Source organism: Folsomia candida, unplaced genomic scaffold, assembly GCF_002217175.1.
Source record: "Folsomia candida strain VU population unplaced genomic scaffold, ASM221717v1 Fcan01_Sc009, whole genome shotgun sequence".
Taxonomy (NCBI): Eukaryota; Metazoa; Arthropoda; class Collembola; order Entomobryomorpha; family Isotomidae; genus Folsomia; species Folsomia candida.
The window spans coordinates 1780169-1793044 of NW_019091201.1; the positions used below are offsets into that span (position 1 = coordinate 1780169).

The following is a 12876-nucleotide window of genomic DNA, read 5'->3' on the forward strand; positions in this document are numbered from 1 at the left end:
TTGAAGTCTCAATCTACGAAAATATAATGCATAATCATTCTGCGTTAGGCTCCATGAAACATTAATGTAAGTACTTACATGCTAGAAAATGGGATATTTACTTTCTCAATGTTACTGCTATGCTTTTACATAGTCAACAACTTTGATAACTCTAAAGAATAGTCTAGTAAAGAATGAAATAAGTGCAATTTTCGGGTCAAGTTGCCTATTTCGGGAGCTTCTTTAAGAAAAAATTGCTGCTGCCCTTTGACGCTTCTAATTGAATTTGGTTTAATTAAGGATCCTTCGCTGCAAAATTGGTCGGCGTCGACTTCTGAACAAGACTGGTTTAATTTGGGAATACTTACTTAGGTTTGCTGCTCATTAAAGACAATTTTGTGGTTTTGAGGTCAGCTTAGCAGTGGTGCGTACATATATTCGCATTAATACCAGCTTAATCTCCAGCTTTACATAAATGTTCACATAATTTCCATATTCAGCTTCTTGAGTTCTACGTATTATGTAAAACAGGGATAAGATGTCGTTTAGTGACGCTAGAAGAACCATCATTTTCATTACACAACTTGTTGATCAGTAGATGCTATAATTAATTCCAGTAATGCTGCTATACCTCATTCACATCTCGGTCTAACTACTCATTCAGTAAGTAAGAGAACCCAGTACGCATATTTTTCCACGAGAAATGAGAAAATTATATAGATTTACATATCAATGTGAAAGAAAGCATTCATGCCGACCTGTTTTTCAGAAATGCTCCCCTGGGCGCATAATCTTCTCATCCACATTCACAAAATTACATACGAACACATTCACTCGTACCCACCATCTATAACTGGTAGTGGATACCCTCGTTTAGCCAACACTTTAATCAAACCCGACCACTAAGAGTACTTAATTTAAAATTCTAATATTAGGGACACGAGGAAGCAAAAATATAAGCCAAGGTCTTCCCACAATAAATACATAACTAGAAATCCTCATGTTTCAGACCAGCACGAGAGCAATTATTCGAGAGAGAAAATTGGAAATACATGCTACGAAAATGGCCAAATACATAAATACTTACATCCACGTGTCCAGACTGCGGGGAGTTTCTTTTCAACCTTTCAACCTTACTTATGCGCTTTCAAATGGCTTAATAACTTAACCATTTTGGCTGACATGGTCCACAAAAAAGTAGTTCAACACGTCGTTTTCGTACATAACACAACAGCAAAAAGGGCCCAATTGTGTACACTTTCCGGTCTACCGTACCATCATCACCATGTATTTGTTGGTGGTCTCGATGGAATGGCCTGGCCGTTCTTATTCGCCTGTCTCCACTAGAGCTCAACAATCAGTTGAAAGTAGACTTTCACCCGAAGAACATCCATCCCATTCCGGTCCCACTTTCTCCATTCATTCTCCATCTCTTGGAACTGGGCCATCTCCAAATGCAGCGTCTCCTCGCTCTTATTATCATTTGAGGCATTATTCCGCTCTCTCCAGAGGAGAAGAATGCAGTTATTTTTACCATTCTACTAGCCAAGTGAACAACAAAATTCAGTCTCATATTTTTTTCAGTGACTCACTACTGCAGCTACTACAATTGCTCGTGTGTGTGTAGTGAGAAAGACGATGCATTCATTCGTGGGGAGAAAGTGAGATGAAAAACAACTCGTTCTGAGATTAATCCGACCGACCCATTTTGCTTGAATTTCTCGGTGTTTGTAAGTAAAGTGAATCAAGTAATTTATTCTGTGACGCAAAAGTTTGGTGCATTCGAGATGCAGTGTGGTTTGTTCAATAGAGTGGAAATGTAGGCAGCCATTATCCGTCTGTTGGGACCATTCGAATTCTACAAGCCTTGTGAGGTAGGTCGCAATTAATTTAATTGTGTACTAGGTTCAACTGGATTGATGAATGGTTGTGTAAATTAACTATATTGTGCAGAGTGCATTCTGTTAAATACGCCGATTTAATAATAACCTTTGATAAATGAAGGGACAAAGTGCATTGATCAAGTGATGCAAATTATGGAGTAGATAGTGCAAATTGCGACGAAAGGAAGAGTGCGGTGTGACCATGCAAAATCTGATTAGCTGCTGGTCGTCGAGGTTTGTTGCCACCATTACTCAAAATTAGGTACATACATGCTTTCAAGCACTAATAGCCCGTCAAATATTGATGGTCCCACATGGCATTCCCAGTCAAATTGCCACAGATGGGACACACTTTCCCGTAATGACCAAGAGTTCGGTCGTCATTTTCCCAGCACCTGACTCAAATAATACAGATGGCTGGCAGAAAGTTTTGAGTCGACTATCGAAATTCCTTCCATCTTGAAATGTGTATGCTTTCGTTCGATTTTCCATGTACATGGAACATGAAAACCTCTTTCAATTTAGCCAAACTTGTAAAACTCGATACTTCAGAAAACATGAAATTCACCTCTCTTACTCACTTTTCATCGAGTTCATCATATGTAGTTTTCTTGCTGTCTTCAATTTCTCATGTAACTGCGAAACGCGACAATACATTTCATTTCATCCTGGTGTCAAATGATTGATAAGATTTTTTTCCAAACTCACTCTATCTTGTTTCCCTTCACAGTGGCGAAAAAACACGAACCCGACACTTCCCATATGTTATCATAGACAGACAGACAGAATTTTCTAGTTCTTTTAAGTTCTAGTAGGGACAAAGATATTTAGGCCAGAAACCCACTTCAATTTATCTTGTAAAACTTGTTTGTCGAAGAGAAGGAGGAGGAGCAGTCTGAGCATGAGATCCATTCTGTCGGTCGAATAAATAGGGGAGTAAAATGAAGAGGAGAAAGTTGTTATCGAGAAAGAAGCTCTCTTTTGTCCTTTCCAAAACTTAATGGATTTACCGAGTTCAGCCAGAGATTCACGTGTATGTGATCCATCTGCTGTACATTGCAGTGCATATTTATGAAAGCAGGAAGGTCGCAGTACGTAGCTTATGGTATCATGTGGAATACATAAGTAAGTGACGCTGTTGAGATAATGGATGGATCGCTGGCCTTGTCCCGTCACCACCAAGAAGGTGAAAGTAAAAATGGTGCCGAAACTTAAGCAGGACTAATACGGCTGAGGATGAGTCGGGTGTTTGGTTAACGTTAAACTGAACTGAAGTGGTAGGGAAAGTATGAAGAGACGAGGAGATGTGGTGCAAGTAAGTACGTAGAATCTGTCTCTGTTTACTTTGCACAGACACACGTTAGATTACCGTGCAGTTTAACGTCAAACCGTATTATTCTCAGACTGATTCGCTTGTAAAAAGTGGTAGTATCTGAATTGTATTACTATATTTTATGCAGCGTGGAGTTTGCAAATGTGCTAACTCGGCGATATAAAGTAAATCGAAAAATTCCAAATATAGCAAAGGAATACTTATCATTCACGCCACATATGGCGTCGTATGGAAAATTGTTCCTCCTAGAAAACAAATATTATTTCACATGTAGCGCACATTGTGTGGGTGTAAAAAGCTACTCATATTCATTCCACTCACAAATAAATTTTAGAGTGGCACCTTCTTCTTGGATGAAAATTCTGAAGAGAAAGTCGTGTCTAAAGTGGTTTACGGCTTAATGTTTCATTCATATTCGGGTAAATGTGCTCGCATTTTAGTCACATTCTCGAGTATCTCACGACACATTGGGGTTCGAGTTGTGACTAGAAACTGATATTTACGGTTATGTATGCAATGTTTGTAATGGAACTCATCACCTCAAATGTGTGTATGGGCGGAATAAGAAAAGCTCATTTATCGAAATATAAATAAGCATACACATATTTTTCTCAATTTTGTATGATCTATATATTTTTTGTACACTTCATTCTGAACTTGAGTGCCGCATAGTAGCCGCGCTTCGGTCAGTGGTCAATTAATTAACTGACCTAATCCTTCCTTTAGAAAGTTTTCCCAAGGGAAATTTATTTCTACGAAGAAATACCACCCCTTATGAGACATTTCCTTAGTTTTTGGACTGTTGCACATGGTGCACAAAAGATTGATGGGAAATCTGGCAAGTGTAAGAATCTGTGAATCAAGGGCACATGGCTGGGTGGATGAACTTTGACCCTCACTCTCTCATTAAAATCATATTTACCAGTCACAATTATTACTGTGTTAATCACTCACAAACTCAGCAAGCTAGAACGAAAATCTATAAATTGGATATTGACAAATCTACCAGCAAAATAAACTTAATTAACGAATTATGTATGTAGGCTGCCAGCAGTGTATAGATGAATGTATGTAATGTTACAGGAATATCGCCTTACAAGCTTACAACTTCCCTCCTTTGATAAACTTACGTAATAGAAAGCTCTCCGCAATCAACTGTATTATTTGCTCAAACCTCACTAACAAGCAACAAGTTAACATTTTGAACTTATGTCGTAATGAACTGCACACCTAATAGAAAGCTTGAAATTTGTTATACATGAAGGAAATCTTGGTTTAATTAGGAGCCGTTCGAATTGAATTCGTCAGTATCATCATTAACTTCGCAAAAAAAATATTATGTGAACTGAATCAATGATCAAGAATATATGACTAAGAAAGTATCTGGATGAATATATTACGTGATACGAATGGCTTATAATTTCCACCAGATCGATGCTTACCCAGTTCTCAGACGGGTCCGTGTTTATCTTTGATCTCACGAGTATGCAGAAAATTTCTGCCAGAAATATTAGAAATTATTTTCAAGCTCTTTATGCAATTTTTAATACCTTTGACAGTCTCAATATTTCCCTATTGAGTGGACCCTGACTTTAGAAACTTATGAATTATTATTATAAAACTTACTTATAATTCTGACAGAAAGGGACTTTTTAGCCCTTTTGTTTGACTAAGGATAAGTTAAGACTTCTTACATAGCAGGGCATTTGTAACTTTTTCATACATAACATGCCATTATACGAGATAAATACATGAGACTTAATTCAATTTCGCATTAGTTGCTATTTTTTATAGGAAGAATGACAATTGATAAATTAGACAATAAATCCTGAATCAGTTTCTCTGCATGGAAGGAAATACATCATTATGTGAAGGTTAGCTAATTCGATCCTAATGACGTGAGCTACTTATTTAGTTTGAAAAGTAAAGGAAATTAATCCTTGAAAAACATTCCACATCCGGTAGCTTGAGCCCCCACACCTGAAAAATAGATTACTTTCATATACCTAACCTTCCTTATATGTAAGAAAAAACACGATATTGGAAACTTTTTCATAACCCTTTTGCACCCATTTAATGCTTGAAAACCCGTTCTGAAACTTATAAGCATTACACGAAAACTTATGACTACCAACTAATATGTAAACCCAGAGGCTGATTTTGCAGTAAAAGTTTTCTTATTGGGTAAGTAGAATAAGTTTCCCATTTTGAGACGCTGAGACTACTTTATTAAGAGAGAAAGTTTTTCAACCTGGTGGAAGAATTTTTTCGGAAAAAGTTTTCAAACTATCGTCCCAATCATAGTTATACGCGTTTAATTGAGAGTAAACGTACTTCTAAAGCTTGCAGCTCAAATGATGCTCATGCAAATGGCTCAGAATTTAAGAATGACGGTGGAAATTTTATACACAAAAAAAATTCATCCGTGTCGGAAGAATTTCCCAGAATCTATTTGAATGAATGTTTATACATCCTTTGCTAAGGCCGGATTAAGAAAGGGAACTCTCAGCATTTAATTAAAAAATATTTGTCTATATGTAAATACCAGTACAACCTTCAAGGTCTTTTTACCAAATTTTACGCACTCTGATTTCTTACAAAAAATTACACACTACTTGAATCAGATGCAAACAACGAGATGCATAGTAATTTAAAGTCGGAAGGAAGGTTGCAAAGGAAGGATGTCAGAAATCTCGGGTGTTTTATTTATCATCCTTTCATGCAATTCTTATAACGTTTGGTTACTTTCTCCGACTTTCTCGGCTTTCTTTCTTGTTTCAATTACCCCTGCATTCAGAGAAAGTTGAGAAAGTGAGTCAATTTTTAACCATATGCACATAAGCATATCGTGGGTGTAATATATATAACTACATACGTAACATATGTATGCATTGCAAATATCTACGTAACACCAATGGGTTATAAAATTTTGTTTAAAGTGGATTTCTAGGAATTTACTTAAGTTAAATTCGTCTAAATTCAGTCTTCCAGTTTGTAATAAAATATCCACTTCCCAGAAATTTGATAGCTTGTTAAAGTATCCATCTTATTACAAAATCGGCATTTTGTACTTGTGCCCGAAAGCTAGATCAAGAAATGAAAATATGTCCTATTTCAATTCCGACAATGGAATTTGTCATGATAATATTTTGTAATATTTCAGATAATCGTACGAAAAAAATGCCGTGCAAAAACTACTCTCTTGGAACACCATCTCAAAACAGTTCATCCTCCTTTTTTGGGACTGGACTGCGGAGGGATGAGGATGGCGAAATAGTTGTCGACCTGGGGCTGGAAACTGTCGCCACGACGGAAATGAGCTGGATGTCTCCGCTCCAATATGAGTCCGAGCAACTGGAGAAAGTCTCCCTTTTGACCAGATCTATCAATTCTACGACATTATTTGCACTGAAGAAAGCCACTCCTGAAGCTGACGAGATTTTCACCAACCCGTTCTTCATCTTCGTCACGGCATTGTCCTGTTTTGGAAATCTGGCCATCATCTGTCTCATATGCTCTTTTCCAAAGTTTAGAAAGTGAGTGAATTGAATTGCCGATTGGGTCTCAACCACACAACACAAATAAACATTCACAACTTTCTCCCTATCAATGTTGACATACATCTTTGACATACATACGAGATTAACATGTTTTGACATGAATCTATTGTAAATTCCAAAGATCCAGAACATGTTTTGCCGGAGAAAGTTTTTCATATACTCAAATAACAAAGCCCAAATGTGCCCTTGAATTTTGGCACTTTTTGCACAAAGTAAAAAAAAATGTGATGTGATATTAAATGCATAATAAATTTCACGTGGTGCATTTTGTTATTTCAGACCTGCAAATCTACTCATAGCCAACCTTTCGGTTTCATCTCTGCTTTTGATGGTTTCCGTCAATATCAGATATATGGAATTTTCAATGGACCTTTGGACCTATTCTTCTCTGTGGTGCCGCACGCTGGCCTGCTTACATCGTACGCGTAACAATAAAAGTTTGAAATTTTGCACTGCGTGGGACTTTATTTGCTAACTATGCAGACGCCACGTCACAAATAAAGTTTTTAACCTAATTGAAAATTCCCAACCGACCTAAAATAAGAAAACCATGAAACTTCGCATTCGTGAAGAGGTGTTCTGTGTATAATTCAATTGTGCATGCATAATCCTAAGTTTTGCGTGTTTTCAATCCCTTCATGTTGAACAAATGCATGCAAATTGTTTCGCCAGTTTATCCGAACAAGTTGCATAACCACAAAATAATAAGAATAGTTTATTAACTTCTTATATGCATTTAGAAGATCCCAAATATAGATCTAAATGTATATATCCTAACTTTTTGCAGGAATACCCGTTCCACTCGTGGCCCTCACAACAATGGTAATATCGAAAAAGATTAGTAAAAAGACAAATCCGTAATTATGATAATTTGCAGGCGATCTCCTTTGACCGAGGTCGCGTTGCTCGGAATCCTTTGACGAGAACATGTTCCATGAATCCGTTTTGGAGGGTGATATTCATCTGGAGCTTCTCTCTCCTCATCGCTGCTCCACTAGGAGTCAGTCGAAAATTTGATCCTTGCATCTCAAATCCCTATAAATGTTCAAAGGTAAAGATAATGATACATATTCTCTTGTTTGGCATGTGGATATGTGTATACATTTGTGTTCTGAAGTCCTGAGTGATTTATTGTACGCTTAACATTCAACCGAGAAAATTCGTGCCTTGAAACAATAAACTCGTGGTACATTCCTGTACCACGAGTTTTGATCGTGCGAAACTCATTCATGACTGGATTTTGGGGCTTTTGTCGTGTGACACACTTTGACCTCTGTGAACCTTCAGGGTCGTTATTATTTTAACATTTGACCACAATGTAACCCGACCTACAAGACCAAGACTTGTGACTTTGGTCTCGTACGTAGTCTCAATTTATAATTAACCACAGTGAAGTGATCTCTCCCCAGAGATACCACAAGAGTCATGAAGCGTGGCTCGAAACCACCCTCATCCTCGCCCACGCTTCAACTTCACCTCTGTAAATATGTGTGTATCAAGTGAAAGTAGATGTTGGTGATAAATATTTAGTTGAATTTGAAAAACACACCTTTGAAAGATTGCGAGAGCAGTAAAATGGTTCACATTCTTTGATGTGGGCAGAAAGAGGATATTTTACTGCGAAGAAATCACGTGCTCCGGTTTTCTTTTAGAGTTTGGTTGAAAGTACGAAAATTAAGCTTACTTTTCCAAATTTAGACACTGCCCTTTCTTTTAAGTTATTTATTTTACCCCCACACATTTGTGGCACCTCTTTAATTCCCCCCACGCATGGTATATTTGACTATTTCAATCTTGCACGATTTGTCAATATCGGATCTGACATGGAGAAAATTCAATACATTCAATTAACAAAGTAAACACTTGTAGATATTCAATTGAAATGCTAATGCTCACATCGTCAAACCCAATAAAATGCTTTCCCATTTTCAAACAGAATTCATAATAATTTAACGTTACAGACTACAGACCAAATACAGCCTCGTATAAAATATACATTTTATGTAGTCGGTAAACTTTCATGGGCGGAGGATTTGTTTCCAATTTGCAAATTTGCAACGGAAACGCTTCACAACTCGGGTCCAATTTAAAATCAGAATCCTAAATATCTACATATCCACGACTAGACATTCTGTTTGAACAGCGTTTTTTTTCCTTCCTTCCTTCCTGCGAACAAAATTGAGCAGACATCCATCCAGATTGAACAATTCCCTGAATTATGTGGCAATCCAACAACTCGATTCAAAATTAAATGACGGCTTGTCTAGAGCATGCCAAGCAAAGCAATCCTTTTCGTATTATTTACGACGTGTGGAATTTGTAGGCATCATGTGCAGCGATGTGGATGCACTTGGTCTCTGACATAATAATAAAGGCAATTTACTTTCTCAGAATTGGTTTACAACTTTACCTAACTCTGGTTTTCGGCACTCATGCATAATAACGACCACCTAAAATGGGCCTATTGTTTACATTGCTTTGTCTCAGCCCTACTTTCTCCGTACAACACAGATCACGAATCAGTATGCACCAAATGTATGCTTAGTTAGTTAATGATGACAGGTGTCCCCCCATACGATTCCAAATTGAATTGAAAAAAATTGAAATTGCCATCATTCAAATCGTGTCCCTTTTTGTTGTGCCTCCGACTAACGAGTGAGTGATGATGGCAAAATGACAATTAGTTGGAAGCCCCAATTTCCCTGACACATAACCGATATCCCGAAAATCTGTTGATTAATAATGGTAATTGATTCAGTAAGTATCTTACTTAGGATTATTAAAGGTGAGTTTCATATTGCATGGGAAAATTCTGTATTTCCTGATGCCTCTGAGTACTACGAAATGAGCGTAATTGGACCGTCGCTGGTGATGAAAACTTTATGAGCGATGTAAATTGGACCTATACATAGAGAAAGTAGACACCTCGCTGGAAGGCATTCGTCATAGCGTCCCATTGTATAAATTCAAATTACGAGAACTCAATTGTTCACCCAAGTGTTAAACTGATAGTTGGTTATCTGTCCTCCTATTTAATAGACATTTATTGCGATTTACCCAAGTTACGTACGCAAACTTCACCATCCATGGACTTCCTACCCCCGAAGGCTTAATGCATTTAATTCAATCATTCCATTCTAATTTGACTCAACCTTTGAGTCACTATTGAGCAAGACATCCTAATAATACGGTCGGATTCCTCGTCCATATTAAATTGTCGAATGTCATGTCGTAAGTTGTTAATAAACGACCAACCATGAAATAATATGGGCAACGCTGTTGGGTGATGAGTTTACTTATATAAAGTAAAGGCACGTGGCAATCCTGAATTTCACCACTTTCTCCTGATGTTACGTATGTATGGCAGACGACTTTAAGAAAACGCGTATTATGTTCCATCCACTTTTTTCTTTGTTGCATAAGTCAAATATTTTTCATACGGAACCTTTCCTTTTAAAATGATTGAAGTATCGAAAAGTTTAGCGATGAGCTTGTTAACATGTTAACTGTCGAAATTTTTCAGTCTGAGAGCTTGTGAAACTAAAATTCAACTTACATATGTACCTGTTCAACTACGAAGCATATTTATAAATAGTCGTAACTAAATAAGTTTCCTCTAGGATTGTATAACTTAATTGCGCAACTCATATCTTTAAACCCATCAAGGTATCATTACTTTTAATATGAAAATGTACCTGCATCCTTGAAAATGAAATTTTGTATTTTTGTTAACCAAACGAGCGAAGACTTACAATGACCAAATTTCCCCAAAAAACGTAATATTACTTCTATTTATATTTTTTTCAGACGCTCCTTTTCAGCAACATGTCCGTTACCATAATGTATGCGATCCTGTTCCTATTTTCGGTCTACATTATACCCTCGATGATCCTGGTTCAAGGTAACTAAATACATAAATACGTATGTATGTATGCACATTACATTACTTCAGTCAGATTGATGCTACGAGTACATACAAAATACAAAAAAGTTTATCCAGCGGGTCGAAAGTAATGAGAGTTCAAAAAGATTTAAATTTGAAATTCTGGAATTCTCACGAGACAGCACGAGGACGACGATTCCTTTCTCAAAGGAGTCCTTGTCGTCGTGGGTGGTTTGCTGCTACTTGTGTCTGGACTGGAATGTCTTTGATTCAGATTCTCCCATTTCGTCCATGCAAACTTTTACTGGAAGCAAAGTTCTCATCTCGCATCCTTCTTGTTTTACAGAGTCGACGAAAACGCTGAGGAAAATCAGATTTCTTCGAGCTTCAATCGTAAGTCGGTTTTATTCTGAGACTTGAAATTAGACCAGTAATAAATATTTTATACACAACAAACTTCCTTCTTTCTTTCCTTCCTTCCTCCAATGTCAACTATTGAACTTTGCCCTTTATAAATCTATTCTGTAAGGTGTGTCCGTATGTATTTGTGGTAAAAAAATCTAAATTTTTTATTGACTCATGCCGCAAACCCTGCAACATCCTACGCACATGTGAAGAATGTGAGTCTTCGTTGATTGCGGAATTCTAAAAAAAACTGCAGAATGCATGACGCTATTTTGAAAGATGCTGAAGTCGCGATGCATAGTTTTAGTATTTAAATTTCTTCTTCTTCTCCCCGTCAACTTTATGCTTGATTTGCAGGTGACTTGGTCTGAGAACAGGATCGGGGTACAAATTTTCCCAACATTTCCAGACACCCGGCTTCGTCTGCTCCGGAACTCGTGTACTTTTTCGGTAATATTCCTCGTCTTCTGGTTACCGTATGGGTTCGCTCAATTTTTTCTGGACTTACCACAAAATCTTCTCCCCGACATTTTGGTGGCGTATACTCAATTTTATGTCAAAGTGTTGAAGAACTTTACATACATTCAGGTCATGATGAATCCTGTGATTCTGTTTATGCTCAGCTATGATTTTGGAACGTATTGCCAACGGTTTAAAATGAAGTGTCCGACGCTCGTGTAAAAGTGAAAGTTGTGAGAGTGAAAGTTTTACGGGTGGGTAAATTATGGATGGAAAGTATGTGTGATAAATTTAATTAAACATGATTAAATCAGTAATTAAATTAAAAATTAAATTGGTTACATAATTAGTGGTAACTATTCGAGTACAACAATGTACTTTTTTGAGTATTTAGTACTTTAGCCTTCAGATTACATAAACGTTTAAATTGATGAAAACAAGTGAAAAGTCTATATTTACATAGCTTAGAATTTCTGGTACACGTGTCCTCAATCAATGAATGTGCTATTATCAACCATTTATCAAAATTAATCTGTCTGTACCTGAATTTGGTCTGATTAATGGAATATTGTACTATAATTGTATTTCATAATTTAATTTGCTTGTCATCCAACTTTGCATAAATTGAATATTTTGATTAAGCTACTACAATCTGCATCGCACAGGAAGAAAATTGAGTATATATGAATGTACATAATTAAAATTATACACATATGTCTACTTATTTATATTAATTATAATTAATGACACAAGTAATTATACACGTGATGACAAAGATGCATTACCATCTTAATTAAAAGTTACTATTATATAGTTTGATATCCACTCATACGATTAACCATATCTAATTCCTATTTGTAAGACATGCATATTTAAGTAATAATAAATAGTACGTGCTACATAAATCTGGAAATTTCCAAATGTTTCTTATTCGGACTATGGATGACATGAGTTGCATAAATAACCATTCACTTTCCATAATAACTCTCGAGAGTTATTATTAATTAATATGCATGCGTGATCACTCATCTCATGTCATAAAATATGCTGCCTAAATACTAAAGAGTAAATGGCCGTCATGTACTCAACAAGCAAACCTAACAAACACAGACAGTTCTCATCATATAGGAACCCACATCAGATTAACATTGACAAAGTGCTCCACTGTTTCTTGATTTCGGTAGTAGAAGACAAATCCTGTCCTTAATGGACACAAAATCACTTTTCTTGGATCTCAGATCTTGAAAGGGTTTGGAATCCCCAATTAACTCTGCTCTTATCCACTCAAAGTCATACATATATCCAGTCCCTCCTCATGTTCATAGGTTGTTATTTAATGCATGACATTGACATACCGAGATCCGTATATGTAAC

The 12876-nt window shown here is 36.7% G+C and overlaps 1 protein-coding gene across 2 annotated transcripts; it reads left to right on the forward strand.

Annotated features, from left to right (window-relative positions):
- Window positions 1-1357: 1357 nt before the first annotated feature.
- LOC118436629 (neuropeptide F receptor-like) lies at window positions 1358-12247 on the forward strand. Of its 2 annotated transcripts, XM_035855084.1 has the most exons (10): window positions 1358-1709; window positions 1790-1853; window positions 6359-6731; window positions 7035-7174; window positions 7543-7577; window positions 7633-7806; window positions 10563-10656; window positions 10985-11031; window positions 11256-11258; window positions 11401-12247. In XM_035855084.1, exons 3-10 carry the CDS (start codon window positions 6376-6378, stop codon window positions 11722-11724), a joined length of 1173 nt encoding a protein of 390 aa, XP_035710977.1. In that variant the 5' UTR covers window positions 1358-1709; window positions 1790-1853; window positions 6359-6375; the 3' UTR covers window positions 11725-12247. The 2 variants fall into 2 exon arrangements, with proteins under 2 accessions (XP_035710977.1, XP_035710978.1); XM_035855085.1 differs by lacking the exon at window positions 11256-11258.
- The last annotated feature ends 629 nt before the right edge of the window (window positions 12248-12876 follow it).

Coding starts and splice junctions, on each gene's coding strand:
- LOC118436629 (XM_035855084.1), top strand. CDS start 6,376: ATGCCGTGCAAAAACTACTCTCTTGGAACACCATCTCAAAACAGTTCA. Junction 7,807..10,562: donor ATCCCTATAAATGTTCAAAG/GTAAAGATAATG, acceptor TATTTTTTTCAG/ACGCTCCTTTTCAGCAACAT. Junction 10,657..10,984: donor CTCGATGATCCTGGTTCAAG/GTAACTAAATAC, acceptor CTTGTTTTACAG/AGTCGACGAAAACGCTGAGG.